Source organism: Rousettus aegyptiacus, unplaced genomic scaffold (assembly GCF_014176215.1).
Source record: "Rousettus aegyptiacus isolate mRouAeg1 unplaced genomic scaffold, mRouAeg1.p scaffold_m13_p_8, whole genome shotgun sequence".
Classification (NCBI taxonomy): domain Eukaryota; kingdom Metazoa; phylum Chordata; class Mammalia; order Chiroptera; family Pteropodidae; genus Rousettus; species Rousettus aegyptiacus.
In genome coordinates, this window is record NW_023416311.1 from 112181727 (window position 1) to 112196230 (window position 14504).

The following is a 14504-nucleotide window of genomic DNA, read 5'->3' on the forward strand; positions in this document are numbered from 1 at the left end:
ACGCAGTCCAGGTGGCTGGGCATGATTGCGCCGTGGGGGGCTTTATGGCCACGGCCTCGTTCACCGCGGCTGTGGAGGGCACTGCGTGCCTGGCCACACTTTATGGGCGACCCAAGTCCACAGAGCACATCGTAAACGTGCAGGAGAGAGGCGTGCCGGGGGCCTCACTGCCACATACAGGGGGCACTGACCCTCTGTCCAGGGCGGAGGACGCTCACGGCAGGTCCAACGGGACCCAAGGGGGCCCTGCCGCGGCGCCGGGCTCACCCACCCCGGCCGTCCATGGCTTCCCCAGGGCAGACCGCGCCCGGGGGTGTCATTCCGGTCCCACGCGCCCCAGAACCTCGTTCTCTAGGACAGGCGTCTGGACCAGTTTTTCCCGGGTACTTTGGGTACTTTGCCTGAGCGTTGAACCCTCGTGAAGGGCACACAGACCCACCCGCCAACGGGGCTAATTTTTTTTTCGTTTTAAAAGCCACCGTGCGCATGGCCAAGCCTCAGGGTGAAACGTGAAAACGGCGTTTTAAAAAGCAAAGAAGAAAATCTAGATGCTGGTGCTTCCTACGTGCAAACCACACTCGCAGGAGGCAGCTCGTGCCTCCCGCAGCCGCGCGCGGGGCGAGTGGAAAGGAAGCGGGGTGAGCGCAGAGGCCGCCCCCAGGGCCGGGCCTGGTGGTCATCCCCACCCCCCCACCCCGCCCTCGGCCCCCCGCCCATCTCTCGCCTGCACGTGCCGGGCGCCTCACGGAGAAAGGGGCCCCCCGGTCACTGGCCTTGGCAGTGGGACCCCTGCCGGAGCGCCTCCCACCTGGAGAACAGCAGGGGCCCTGACGCCAGGGCCGGGCTGGGCCCTGAGGGGCTGATGGCAGCACACAGGTGAGGGTCGGTCAGGGGAGTGTAATGGGGTCAGCCGTGCCGCACCGGAGGGGCATACAGGCCCCGCCCCTCAGCAGGCCCCGCCCTCAGCAGGCCCCGCCCTCAGCAGGCCCGCCGTCCTGCAGCTTCGGGCGTGCGCCCCGCCGCCCGTCCTGCCTCCGTCCACGCCGAGTGACTAGCAGCTGGACCAGCGCGGCCCCGGGGACACAGAGCGCGGGCAGGACGATCAGCAGCGCGCTGACGGCCTGCACCCAGCCCGGGTACAGCTTCTCCTGCTGCACGGGGAAGTGCTCCTGCGGAGAGGTGACACGAGGCCACAGTGAGCATCCGGGGAAGGGGACAGCCAGCAGCCCCCGCCCGCTCCGCCTCCCCAGACGGAGCGAGGCTGACCCTCAGCCACGTGGAGGCGGGTCGCGTGGGCAGCTTCACCCATCAGGTGAAGCAGCGAGCGGCTCATTCCGGGCAGGTGGATGGACAGTGAAGACCCGGGAGCCAGAGCTTCGCTCCGTGGGCTGAGCCGCTCGCGGGGGCCGGGCTCCGAGGGGCCTGAACCCCGGGGGGGGGGGGCATGCTCTGGAAAGAGCCTCCTGACCAGCCTGAGGGGCCCCACAGTTCCGGGCTGCCTCGACCTAACCCACTGGACATCACCGGACTGCATGTCCCCTTCTCTCCCTCCTGTGAGTGGGCGATACCGTCCACCGACCCCAGGCCCTCGTGAGGTTCACGAGGCCCTCGTGTGCCCCTAACAGGTAACAGTCACGGAGATGCTTCGAGAAGCATGGTGTCGTCCCTGCTTCTCCTGCCCTTGGCCTGGAGCCGTGTCCCTTTCTAAGGGGAACAATTACTCTCACACTCCTGACAAGGGCATGGGGTCCCAGAGCACCCAGACAGGGTGGCGGGTCAGCCCAGACACGCGGCCCGTGGGCCAGCGCTGGGCCCGGGTGCAGCCCGCATGCCCTGCTGACAGGGCCTGGGGTCAGCCCAGTGGCACCCGCCCCATGCATTGTCTCTCGTCCCAGCTCGCAGTGTGCAGGGCCTGTGGGACGTGCAGCCAGAGGCCACTTCCCTATGTGCAGGCTACGGAGACCCGCGATGTCACTGCGAAGCCGCTCCAGCCCTCCCGCCACTGGCCGAGGCCCTTGCCCCAGGCTCGCGGACTGCCACCGCGGCCCGATATCCAGAGGACCCTGGCGGTTCTGAGGCCTATGTCACATAGCAAAGGCTTCCCACACAGTCACTTAAGGTACAGATGTCCCCCATGAGGGCCATCTGGGTCCTGGACAGCGCCAAGGCCAGGGTGGGCCTGCAGTGGGTCCAGGGCCCCTGGGGCCCCATCAAGGGACTTACGTATCCGGGGTCCCAAGCCTTATAGCTGGGTGGCGAGCCGGCCAGGAAAGCAATGTATGCCACCAAGATGGTCAGCAGCAGCAGGGGGCTGATGACCTTCCAGGTCACCCGCCAGTAGAGGCCAGGCCGCCTCCCTGTCATCCACTCTATGTCCTCGCAGAACCTGCCAGAGATACTGGGTGGAGGCTCCCCCACCGGGCTCGGTGCCTGCCCGCCTGCCTGCTCGGCCAGCAGCTTCGTCCAGTGCCCCCGAGACATGGCGGTGGGGCTGTCCCCCTCCACTCCATCCCGTGTCCCCATGCCTCCCCAAGCAGCCACCAGACGGGCAGGCCCCTCAACCCCTGAGACACACACGCCGCCCTCCCCTATTCGATACATGGAGAAACCCAACCAGCAGGTTGATGCGGTCACGGGGAGGGCTGGCCAGGGGCCACTGGACAGCAGGGAGGTGGCCAGCCCGCCCCTTGCCCCGCCCAAGCCCCGCCCCCAGCCCCGCCCCTGGGTAACGTGCGGGCTCAGCAGCAGGAGGCTGGGCAGCCTGGCCAGAGGGGTGAAGGCCCCAGCCCAGCTGAGGAGCGAAGCGGAGCCTGTGCCGGTGCCGGTGCCCTGGGCCACGCCCCGGAGACGCCACCTTTCAGCCACCCCGCCCAAGGGACGGGGCAGAGGTGACCCGGGATGTGCAGCAGCTACACCCAGAAGCCCATGGGAAAGCAGGACTCTCCTCACGAGCCCCCGCCTGCCTTCTCCCCAACCGATCACTAGAGGGTCCCCAAGTGCCTCCCGAGACCCCAAAGCCGGCTGGAGTCCGGGGCTCACTGTCTGTCCACATTCCCGGGTCGGGCCCTGCCAGACAGCGGCCTCTTCCTTCTGCCACTCCGTGTGAGCACTGTCCCGCCTTAGAACAAGCCCTGTGGCCCCTGCCCACAGAGCAGGGGTGAAGGCCCTGGCGTTCGGGGACTCCCAAGGTCCCGTGGAGCAAGGGCAGAGGGCACCACCTCCAGGGTCGCTCGGGCAAGGCTGCGGGCAGAGGTGGCAGGTGCGTGTGAGTGTGGGTGTGACGCGTGTGGGTGTTAGGTGAGTGTGGCTGCAGGCGTGAGCGTGTGACAGGTGAGCGTGGGTGTGACAGGTGTGAGTGCAGATGTGATAGATGTCGCTATGGATGTAAGTGTGGGGTGTGAGTGTGAATGAGGGTGTGATGGGTGTGTTTGCAGGTGTGCGTGTATATGACAAATGTGAGTATGGGTGTGAGCATGGTGTGACAGGCGAGGACAAGTGTGAGTAGGTGCAAATGACGGGTGTGGATGCAGGTGTGAGACGGTGTGACAGGTGTGCAGCGGGCTTGCACCGGTCGGGGGTGGGCAGGATCCGTGCCAGGCCTTCTCCGAGGCCTCCAGGGCTCCTTCCGGGTGCTTCAGCGTCCGCCGGTCCTTGGACTTGGGCAGTCCACCCCATGTGGCTGGAGCCTAGCCATTTGTCCCCCGCGTCCCCACAGGCTGGGAGCCCTGCAGAGCCCTGGAGCCGCCCTTGAGGTTGCTGGGGAACAGGCCTCTGATGGCTCCGTCTGGTTCTGCAGCTGCCAGACACTGTGCAGGACGCCGGGGGCCGAGCGGCAGGATGCAGCGGGGCAGAACTCACCGTTCCAGCCCATACACATAGGCGACGCTGACCACCTCGAAGAAGGCCAAGAGGATGAGGTTCACAGAAGCCAGGTGGTTGTCGAAAATCTCGAGCCAGTAGCTCCCAGACTGCAGCGCGAAGCACGTGGTCGACAGAAAGCAGACCAGACAGACCGCCCCTGCGGGCAAACCCCGCGTCTGGGCAGCCGGCCCTGGGGCCCTCTCAGCCCCCAGGCGTCCGCTCCTGTCCGCTGTCCCCACCATCTCCTGCCCGGTGCCCGGGGTTGCCGTCAGTGGACAGCGAGCGAGGGGTCCCCGCTACCTCCCCTGCTGACCCTCCAGTCTCCTGCAATGGCCCTTGGGGGCATCGAGTCAGTGCAGGGCACCAGGACCAGTCCTGAGAGGGGACAAGGCTGGCCCAGCCCTGCCCTGGGACTGTGGCATGGCCCACGATTCCCCACGGAGTGGCGCGTCCAGACGGCGGGCGGGAGTGGCCAGCGAAGACACTCACCAGTCAGGGCCTCCTTGGGGACCCACGTGGGCAGGAACCCCAGATCCAAAAGTGGCGTGATGATGCTCTCCATGTTCCCGAACATGGTCGACAGCCCCAGGGTGAACAGCATCGCGAAAAAGAGCACGGCCCACACGGGCGCCCCCGGCATGTGCAGGACAGCCTCCGCGAAGATGACGAAGGCCAGGCCGGGGCCCGATACGCTCTGCGACACACGCATGATGGCTGGGACCCGCCCACACACGCACACACCCGGCTGGGACCCGCCCCTACACACACCCGCCTGGGACCCGCCCACACTCCCGGGTGTGACCCGCCCACACGTCCGGCTGGGACCCGCCCACTCTCCCGGCTGGGACCCCCCCCACACACACACCTGGCTGGGACCCGCCCACACACACACCCGGCCGGGACCCGCCCACACTCCCGGCTGGGACCCCCCCCACCCACACACACCCGGCTGGGACCCCCCCCACACACACACCCTGCTGGGACCCGCCCACTCTCCCCGCTGGGACCCCCCCCACACACACACACCCGGCCGGGACCCGCGCCAAATACACCCCGCTGGGACCCGCCCACACTCCCGTCTCGGACCCCCACACACACATACACCCCGCTAAGACACCCCCACACTCCCGGCTCAGACTCCCACACACACATACAACCTGCTGGGACCCGCCCACAGACACACCCGGCCGGGACCCGCCCACACACACCCGTCCACACACATCCACCCACACACACCCGGCTGGGATCCCCCCCCACACACACACACCCTGCTGGGACCCGCCCACACGCCCGGCTGGGACCCCCCCCCACATACACCCGGGTGGGACCCCCCCTACACATACACCGGGCTGGGACAACTCCACACATACACTTGGCTGGGACCCGCCCACACACACACACCCGGCTGGGACACCCCCACACACACACCCGGCCGGGACCCGCCCACACGCCCGGCTGGGACACCCCCACACATACACCCGGCTGGGACCTGCCCACACATACACCCGCCTGGGACCCGCCCACACGTCCGGCTGGGACCCGCCCACACTCCCGGGTGTGACCCGCCCACACGTCCGGCCGGGACCCGCCCACACATACACTTGGCTGGGACACGCCCCCACACACACCCGCCTGGGACCCGCCCACACGTCCGGCCGGGACCCGCCCACACGTCCGGCTGGGACCCGCCCACACACACCCGGCTGGGACCCGCCCACACGTCCAGCCGGGACCCGCCCACACGTCCGGCTGGGACCCGCCCACACGTCCGGCTGGGACCCGCCCACACACACCCGGCTGGGACCCGCCCACACGCCCGCCTGGGACCTCCCCCGCCCGCGCCCACATGCGTGGCTGGGACCTCGCGTTCCCACACCCTCTCTGGCACCAGGGCTGACGCCGTGGCCCTGCTTTCCGACTCTGATGGGACAAAATACAGGTCCGCATGCATAGGAAGGAACCTCCTCCCTTTTAACGGCCTGCAGCTAAGAGGTGACATGGAACCCAAGCGCCCATCAGACCGCTGCCCCGAGGACCTGCCCGCCCCGGCCTGCTGCCTTGGTGTACGGGGCTCAGTAGGCCGTGGGCAGCTGCCCACCTCCGGCCGCGACCTGGCCCATTCCCCCGCTGCGAGGCCAGTCGCCCGAGCACCTTGTCCAGAAAGTCCTGCAGGCGGCAGACCTCCAGGGGCAGGCCGGCTACCCTCGCAGGGTGCGTGGCGTTCAGGCGTGTGAGCAAGGCGGTGTAGTCGTCCCTGGAGACGCTCTTGTCGGGGAGCTCGAACTCGTTGATGAGGAGAACGATGTTTCTGAGGGCGGGGCCGGGGGAGAGGGGCGGCTGCGCGAGCGCTTGGGGACACCAGCGCCCAGACGCAGGGAAGGTCACAGAGTCCCCCGGGGAGGGTCAGAGCCTCGGGCTCTCCTGGCCAGGCTACGTCTGGAGGACACGGGGCAGCCGGCGGGTGCGCTGGAGGAGGGAGGCTGTCCTCGGTCCCCGCCCAGAGGGGACACAGCAGCTCCCTCGCTCCCTGGACCTGTGGGTCCCCAGTAGGCACTGGGCGCAGAGCTCCCCAACGCTGCGCCCCAGAAAGCGTTCCCGTATTCGCAGGTTTGCCTACTCCCTGGTGGGTGAGTGACAACCCCCATGGCTCTCCCAGGGACACTGAGGACAAGTCCAGAATGGCCTGTCCCCGCCGAGGTTGGCCAGGCCGCGTGACGCCCTCTCGCGTCATTCCCACAGTGGACAGTGTCCTCCTCGCAGCCAGTAGGGCCGCAGCTCTCACATTTTGCGCCCTTTGGCGGTGACCTTGCTGTTTGAAGCGTTCCCCGCGGGCAGCACGGCGGCTGTCCCAGTGCAGAAGGAGGATCAGCACACGCCCCAGGGCGCGAGGCAGGGGAGCCCCTAACGGTCTACGCCCGTGTTCACCGGGCGCCTGGCCCAGTCGGGCCTTGCGCGGTCGGCCAGCGCGCACCCGGCCAGCGCGCACCCGGCCAGCGCGCACCCCGGCAGCCGCTTCTGCCACTTCCGCCCTCTGCAGCTGCGCCCGGCGGCCAGCGCGGGGCTCCCGAAGCGGCCGGAGCCCCTCAGGGGCTCTGGGGGGGGCTCCTTCCCCCCTCCTCCAGCTCCTGGTGTCCGAGGCCCCTCGTGGCCTTGCCACTCCAATCCCTGGCTCTCCTGCGTCTGCGTCCCTTCCTGTCTCTGCGGGACACGCTCACGGGTCGGGCACCCTGTCAGGTGCAGCCGCATCTGAACCCACCTGTGCCGTTTGGGGCACGGTCCCCGCCCCTCCCCTAAAAAACAAGGCCGTGGCGTGGGACTCCCATCGGCGGCCTGCGGGCGCTGTGCTCACCCGTCCAGGCAGCGCCCGTGGTCCTGGGCCGCCTTGAAGCCCAGCATGGAGAAGACTGCGATGGCGGCGTAGAGGGAGGTCGTGCTGTTGACCAGGGCGATGGTCACCGCGTCCTTCCTGCAGTTGTTCCTGGGCAGACGCAGGCGCGGGGCGGGCTCTGTGGTGAGTGGCACGCCTCGCCCCGCCCAGGACGCCCCCGCTCTGCACCTGGCCCTGCGTGTGTGCTGCTGCCGGTGGTCTCAGGACGGACTGGCCCGGCCCCTCAGCCTCCACCCACCCCAAGGCCTCAGCCGCAGGAGGCGGAGGACGGTGCTGGCATTTAGGGGCGGGCGGTGGGTGGGTGCGTCGCCGGCGAGGCGAAACGTGTCAACACAGCGCGTGAAGCCCGTGGGGCCCCGCTGGCCCCTCGCGCTCCGCCTCGCGCCCCCCGGGGGCATCGGGTCTCATAAAGGGCAGGCGGGGCTCCCTGCGGGGGGAGGCCTCCGCCGGCTTGGGCGGCTGCGCATCTCTGCTCTACGAGCTCACGCATGGTTCATGCTGGCTGGTGTCGGCCCCCAGCAGGGCCTTGTTCCTGGGTTTGGCTTCCGGGCGGTGGAACGTGCTGGAAGCTGACCCATAGCCCTCAGGGGTGACTCAGTTAGTGCTAGAATACTCAAGAGTCTGGTTTCATCTCAAGTTCTCACTAGGTCGCCTCCATCCCAGCTGAGCATGGGGACGCGGCCGGCGCCCCCGCCGGAAGGGGGCCGCCCCCGTCCAGCCCCACCTGGGTGAGTTGTAGCTGGCAAAGGCGATGTGTCCTCCGAAGGCCAGGGACAGGGAGAAGAATATCTGGGTGGCCGCGTCCAGCCACACGCGGGGGCTCTGGAGAGTCTGTATCTGCGGGGCATGGAGAGCCTTCAGTGCTGGGACGAGCCGCAGCGGCCCAGGGTCCCTGGGCTTCCCGGGGCAGCTGTCGCGAGCGGCGGTCCCCGCTCAGCCGCCCCGCACGAGGGAGCACCCCGGGAGGCGTGGGCAGGCAGCGTGGCGCGAGCCTCCTGTCCGGTGACCTGTCAGCTAACCCACAGCGCCCGCCTGGGACGCAGGGGGCTGCGAGCCTGGGGACAGACGTGTCCAGGCCGGGCCACAGTCCTGGCAGTCTGGCCGTGCTGCATCTGTCCTGCGGCCTGGTGGAGTCACGTGACCGGAAGGCTCCAGGGCAGCGTCGCCCACGGGCGGCGCTTGTGCCGCCAGGGCCCGGGCGACCCGCCTCCAAGTGCGGCTGCCCACCCCCCGCCCCCACCCCGGGTCCGGAAAGTGAGGTGGTCTAGAAGGGCTGGGCCTGGGGACGGGCCCCCGGCCCTGTGGCTCCTCGCCTGGTGTGGCCATGCAGCTGGACAAAGCTCTCAGCCGTGTGTGGTCCAGGGCTGGCCTCCCTTCTGAACCCCGGCCCCCCATGTCCCACAGGCACCAGTCCGCATGTCCCCACTCCCTGCACTCTGACCCTGACGTCCTCCCTAGACCCAGGCCACCTCCCTCCTCGTCCTCCCCGCAGGGCCTGGGCGGACGCCCTGATGTAAGTGGTTCCGGGACCAGGGGACCACTTACGCGGGGGGTGAACAGGTAGGCCAGCCCTTCGGTCGCCCCAGGCAGCGTGAGTCCTCTAACCAGGAACACCGTCAGGACCAGGTAGGGGAACAAGGCTGTGAAGTAAATGGCCTGAGGAAGGCCAGGTGGGGTGACTTCAGGACCGCCGGCCGCCCAAGGAACTTAGGAGAAGCCGGCGACCAGAACTGCCTCGGGGCCGTCTCTCGGGGCGGAGGGCACTGCGGGCGTCCTGGGGTGGCACCGGTCACGCTCGAGGGTGTGGGGCTCGCTGTGATGGCCACGCATGGACTTGCACCTGCGTTGGCGCCCAGGGCCAGCTGCGGTGGGTGCTGACCCCCGGGCGCTGGCCTCCACCTCAGCCACTCCGCAGGCCCCCGGCTCCCTCTGCCTCCCGCACGTGCCCCAGAGAGGCACGCGTCCCCAGTTCCCAGTCCGGCTTGGGCAGGGGTCTGCACACAGGGTGACTGTGCAGAATAAATCTACAAATGGACACCCGTCCCTCGCTGCCCTCCCGAGCCCCAGGCGCAGACTGCCTTTCTAAACGGGGTTATCTGGAGTTGCTGGCTGGCGGGGCCCTCGGTGGCTCTGGTCCTCCCAAGCGTGAAGACCCTCAGGTGGCAGCAGTGTGACTTCCACGCGCGCCAGCGGGGGGAGGGCACAGGTGCACGCGGGGGTCTGCGCGAGCCCCGCACAGCCGCGGCCGCACCTGGGGCCCAGAGACACGCAGAGCCGCACGCGCCCGCCCAGAAGGCTCAGGCCGTGCCTGCCCGACGCAGCCGAGCCCGCGGGGGCAGCGTGGGGAGCCGGCGCCCTTCCGAGGGCCCCTGGCGTTGCCGTGTGGGCACCGCGTAACCCTCGGGCCGGGCTTGTCACCGCCTAAGGCTAACAGCGTGCTCGCCGTTCGCGACGTGCTGTAGGTAAAGCGTGTGTTGGGAGCGTGCGCGCAGGGGGCGCGGGCCGGATGCCGGGAGGGTCCCCGCCCCGGGCACGCCGCCCGGGGGCGGGTCATGACTCGCGGCAAGCGTGCGCTGCCACCAGCCTCTGGGATGAAACAAAGCCGTGTGGCCGCAAAGCCTGCCAAGGACGCAGAGCGAGGCCATCGAAAGTGCTCAGAAAAGAGACAGGATCGCGAGCAGGTGGGGCAGGCGGGAAACAAGCCCGAGACGAGAGGACAGACGCGGCCCGGCCCGGCCCGAGCAGGATGCGCGCCGCCCGGGCAGAGGCCCCGCAGGGCGAAGGCCGAGTGGGGAACCCCGGCCGCGCGGTCGGCTGCTTTACCCTCTCGGCCAGCTCCAGAGCAAGGACGGTGACCAGGAGGACGGTCGCTTCCCCCGGCGACGGTGCCCACCCACCAAGGACGGGTGACTGTCCTGATGTTCCTGTCCCCCAGCAGGGCCTCTAAGCCAGGGGCCCCGCTGCCCAGCCTGCAGGGACCAGGCGGGCGAGGGCGCAGAGCCTCGTGGCTGTCTGTGGCCGCTCGCCAGCGCCGGCATCGGCATCGCCGCCTCGGCTCCGCCTCGGGTCATCCGGTGTCAGATGCTCACAGGAGCACCGGCCCCTGGGGCTGCAAAGCCTGGGGACCCCTGCCTAAGCCATGACGCTCGCTCTGCTGCCGCGGGCTGGGGAGCGGCGTCGGCCTGGGGCTCTCACCTTCCCCGTGGACTCGATGCCTCTGTTGATGCACAGGTACAGCACCGCCCAGCACGCTGCCAAACAGAGCAGCAGCTGCCACTGGACAGGGCCGCCGTGGCCGATGTCCGCCGAGATGTTCAGCGTCTGCCGGTACCAGAAGTAGCTCACGGAGCCGCCGCCCTGGCACTCCCGCTCCGGCCCTGCAGCAGGAGGCTGCTCACCGCCGGGCACGGGCCGCGGTCTCGCCCCACAGCCAGGAGTCGGCCTGAGCACTGGGCGACCGCAGGCCTGGCTGCAGTCCCCGCGGAGTCCTAACCCAGGGGAGCGGCGGCCCCCACACGCCGCCCCGTCACCCCCACACTCCCTGTCTCCCGCACGCCCCGCCCCCCGCACGCCCCGCCCCCCACGCACCCCGTCCCCCACGCACCCCGCCCCCCACGCACCCCGTCCCCCACGCGCCCCACACCCCACACGCCCCACACCCCACACGGCCCGTCCCCCACGCACCCCGTCCCCCACGCATCCCACCCCCTCCCTCCCCCCCCGCCGCCCGCCCCACCCCCACACAGAGCACCCAGCGGGCTGTCCCTGGGCCCCAGCCACACTGTGAACAGACACAGCGAAGGGCCGCACTTCGAACACGCAGCTCAGGGCGCAAGCGCGGGCTCGAGCGGGGCAGAGTGCCGGCCGGGGCGTCACCTGTGTGGTTGCCGTTGGGGGGGCAGGCGCTCCAGGGCAGCGGGTGCTGGAAGGAGTTGAGCAGGTACCAGAGCACCCAGGCCAGGACGGTGTTGTAGTAGAGGCTGACCAGGAAGGACACGGCCAGGCTGCCCAGCCCTGCGCACGCGGCAGGCCCACGGTCACTGCCGGCTGACGCGGCCTGTGCCATGGGTGTCGCCCGCCGCCCTGGCCCCCCACCGCCGCCCTGGCCCCCCACCCACCGCCCCCCACCGCCCCCACCCACCGCCCCCCACCACCCCACTGCTGCCCCCCCCACTGCTGCCCCCTGCCCCCCCCCTCGCCCCCCACTGGCCACCACGGCTCAGCCACACCTCCTGGCGGGCGCCTCCTCACCTTATTGGCCACTGTCCCTGCCGCCCGCCCCCACCCCCGGCCAGCGAGCTCCCCAGACACTGGACAGGGCTGCCTCTGCCTCCTGCACCCGGGGCTTACCCCACACAGCACCCCACACCCCAGCCCTTCCTCAGGGAACCGAGCGAGTTCTCAGTGTGTGACCGGGACGCTGTGGCCGGGGCTCCTTGCGCACCTGCGTCGGGGCGCCTCCTGCGTCTGCAGCCCCCAGCCCAGCCTCCTGGAGCGGCTGCCGGCGGGGGCCCCAGCTGGCACCTACCCATGCCGCCCAGGTAGGGCGAGATGGTCGTCCACACCCCGATGCTGCCTCTGCGCAGCCGCTGGCCGATGGCGAGCTCGACGTGGAAGAGCGGGATCCCCTCGAAGGCCAGGGCGATGAGGTAGGGGATGAGGAAGGCCCCTGCAAGCAGGCGGCGGTCGGCGGGCGGGGCGGGACCCGTGGGCCCTGCGGCTGCTGTTCTAAGCCGCCTGGCGCTTCAGGGGCAGCCTCCTCAACAGACGGCCACTCTCTTCCCACTGAGACCCCTGCCCAGTGCCGGGGAGCTGGTCCTGAGGGCCGGGATGCTGGAGAAGGCCGCTCACACGGTCTCCCCAGCGCCTCCCTGAGCTGGGCCGGGACCCTCTCTCGGTCCCTGGCTCACGAGCTCCCCGCCACGCCCCGCGGTGGGCGCAGGCGCTGGCCCCACTGCGCAGCAGGCGGAGGGCCCCGCGAGGCGCGGGCCGAGCTCGGCGGCCCTGCCCATCTTCCCTGCGGCTGGCGGAGGAAGGGGGAGCCATGCGCTGCGCGGCTACCGGAGGGTGTGAGCCGGGGCCTGGCCCCCCCGGAGCCCACACACCCAGCACCCAGCACGAGGGGGACCCGAAGCCTCCGCCTGCAAGGCCCGCACGACAAGGCTGGGCGTCCACGCCTCCGGGCCCGCGGGCGCGCCCGTGCTGCTGGAGGGCGGAGGCCCCAGCGCTGCGGGTGGCCATCCCCAGGGAGCACATGTCCCCTGAGGCCTACGTTCCCAAAGGCTTAGAACTGAATAATCCCCAATAGGAGAGAAAATCCTAGTCGCCCTCCGTGTGATGAGCTTGTGCGAATTAAAAACGGGGTGCATGGCCTGCTCACCAACATGTCTCGAGCCCAAGCAAGCCGGGGCGGCCGGGGGCCCAAGGGCCTGCGCGTGCGGGGGCGCGTTCACCGGACGCCTCCTGACGCTTGCCCGAGTGTCTCACGTCTGCAAGTCGGGCCTACGGAAGCGATTCACACCGCGGACCCTGCTGAGGCCCACGGCGCAGGGGGCGCAGGGGCTGCCCTTGGCCCTCGTGGTGACAGAGCCCGGCCCCCGGGCCCCGCGTGAGGCAGCCTCGGCCCACGGCGGCGACGAGGGTTCGGGTCAGTTCCCGCCCTGCCGAGTGGGACCTGTACAGAGGCCGGCGACCACGCACGTCCAGCCTGGCCCTGGGCCTGCTCCCCACCATCCTCACCGCCATGCTCGGGGCAGCTACGGCGGTATGAGCGGCTCCAGGGGCCCTCAGGTGCCTCGCCACCAGGAGGCCCAAGGCCGTGTGCCCTGCCCTGCACCCGGGGACCCCGACACCTCTCGGGCAGCGGCGACGGATTCTCTCAGCCGGTCAGGCCCTGCTCTGTCCTCCGCCGGTTTCCCCGGCGTGGCCTGTCCTCCGTCCCCCTGCTGTGACCAGGAGGGCCGTCTGTGTGCCCCTGGAGAGGGGAAGGCTGAGGCCACCGCCAGGGCCACAGCACACGCGCTCGCTGGCCGCTTCCCGGGGGAGACAGTCCCGCTCCCAACCAGACGCCCGTGGAGCCAGGTGTCCCCGTGAGGACTCGGGGACCCTCCCGGTCTCACGAGGGAGCCTTCAAGGTGAGTTGACCCGGCACTGAGCCCAGGACGGCCCCTAGAGGGGGGCACCGCAGAAAAGGACGAGCCTGACCTGAGAAGTCCCCTGCCGTCCCGTCTGGGGACAGCATCAGGTGACATTCCACGTCAGCTCCCACGGGGGGCTGGTGTTGGCACCTTGCGCCCTGGCACCGAGCGCGGAAGGCACCCCGCACCTCCACACTTCGCAGAGTCACGGGCCCACGGCAGAGCGGCCGGCTCGCGGCTGAGGCTGAGCTCCGTCTGACTGTCGCTGGGCCCCGCCGGGCTCAGCCCGCACCGCCCGCGGCCCCCGGCAGGTGCCCACCATCCCAGGGGCGCTGGAGGGCCAGGCCGGGGCTCCCCACGGCCAGGGGCCCGCGCGTGATGCTGCCGAGGCCCCGCACGCAGCGGCACCAGGCGAGGCGGTGTGCGGAGGGCGCCCCAGGCGCCCCGGGCGGCGCCTCAGATGAACCCCGCGCGCGGCCTCACCTCCGCCGTGGCTCTGGCACAGGTACGGGAACCTCCAGATGTTGCCCAGGCCCACGGCGAAGCCCATGCAGCTCAGCAGGTACTGCATCTTGTTGTCCCACCTGGGCCGCCCATCCTCGCTGCCGCCCCCCGGCGAAGCTGGCCCCGGGGCGCTCGCCATGCCCGGGCCGGCCCCACGGAGCCCTCCAGAACCTCTGCTGGGGCTCGAAGCCACAGCGGTACCCCCTCCAGCTGTCCTCCTGTTATTTAAAGGAAAACCACGGAGCCGGTTAATCGGTAACTCGTCCGGGCCCCCTGACCGCCCGGGCTTGCCCGCATGGTGAAGGCCTGTGTGCGCCACTGTCAGCGGACCGTTCCCAGCGAGGGCCTCTGCCCCCGCGGGGACGCTCGGGGGCCCCAGACCGGAGCGCGGTTAGCCGTTAGTGTGTGTGACGGTCGCTGACCTGCCCATCCCGTCTGAGACGCGCTGCAGAGCCCATGAGCCCGGGCCCTGGCGGCAGCGGCCTGCAAACATCTCGTCAATGTCACAGGCGGTGTCCCCGTCCACGGGTCAATTCGGGACACGTCGGACGCCAGAGGGTCCCCCGGACCCCTTTCATGGCCACGCCCACCGCCCAGCCCCCACCCCATCCCCC

General features: G+C 70.1%; 1 protein-coding gene across 2 annotated transcripts; it reads right to left on the bottom strand.

Annotated features, from left to right (window-relative positions):
• Positions 1 to 962: 962 nt before the first annotated feature.
• On the bottom strand, positions 963 to 14108 carry SLC6A18 (solute carrier family 6 member 18). Of its 2 annotated transcripts, none has more exons than XM_036226104.1 (12): positions 13870 to 14108; positions 11778 to 11918; positions 11126 to 11263; positions 10445 to 10626; positions 8795 to 8905; positions 7974 to 8086; positions 7211 to 7339; positions 6013 to 6169; positions 4351 to 4555; positions 3859 to 4018; positions 2224 to 2386; positions 963 to 1169 (listed from the first exon to the last, which is right to left on the bottom strand). In XM_036226104.1, exons 1-12 carry the CDS (start codon positions 14027 to 14029, stop codon positions 963 to 965), a joined length of 1866 nt encoding a protein of 621 aa, XP_036081997.1. In that variant the 5' UTR covers positions 14030 to 14108. The 2 variants fall into 2 exon arrangements, with proteins under 2 accessions (XP_036081997.1, XP_036081998.1); XM_036226105.1 differs by having other exon boundaries at positions 1042 to 1169; positions 3859 to 3968.
• Positions 14109 to 14504: the final 396 nt, after the last annotated feature.

What these genes read in the sequence shown, in the direction of transcription:
- SLC6A18 (XM_036226104.1), bottom strand. Translation starts at nt 14,029, where the DNA reads ATGGCGAGCGCCCCGGGGCCAGCTTCGCCGGGGGGCGGCAGCGAGGAT. An exon ending in GCCCTACCTGGGCGGCATGG is followed by an intron (nt 11,264 to 11,777) that starts GTAGGTGCCAGC and finishes CCGCGTGCGCAG; the next exon opens with GGCTGGGCAGCCTGGCCGTG. An exon ending in CCCCAACGGCAACCACACAG is followed by an intron (nt 10,627 to 11,125) that starts GTGACGCCCCGG and finishes CTCCTGCTGCAG; the next exon opens with GGCCGGAGCGGGAGTGCCAG.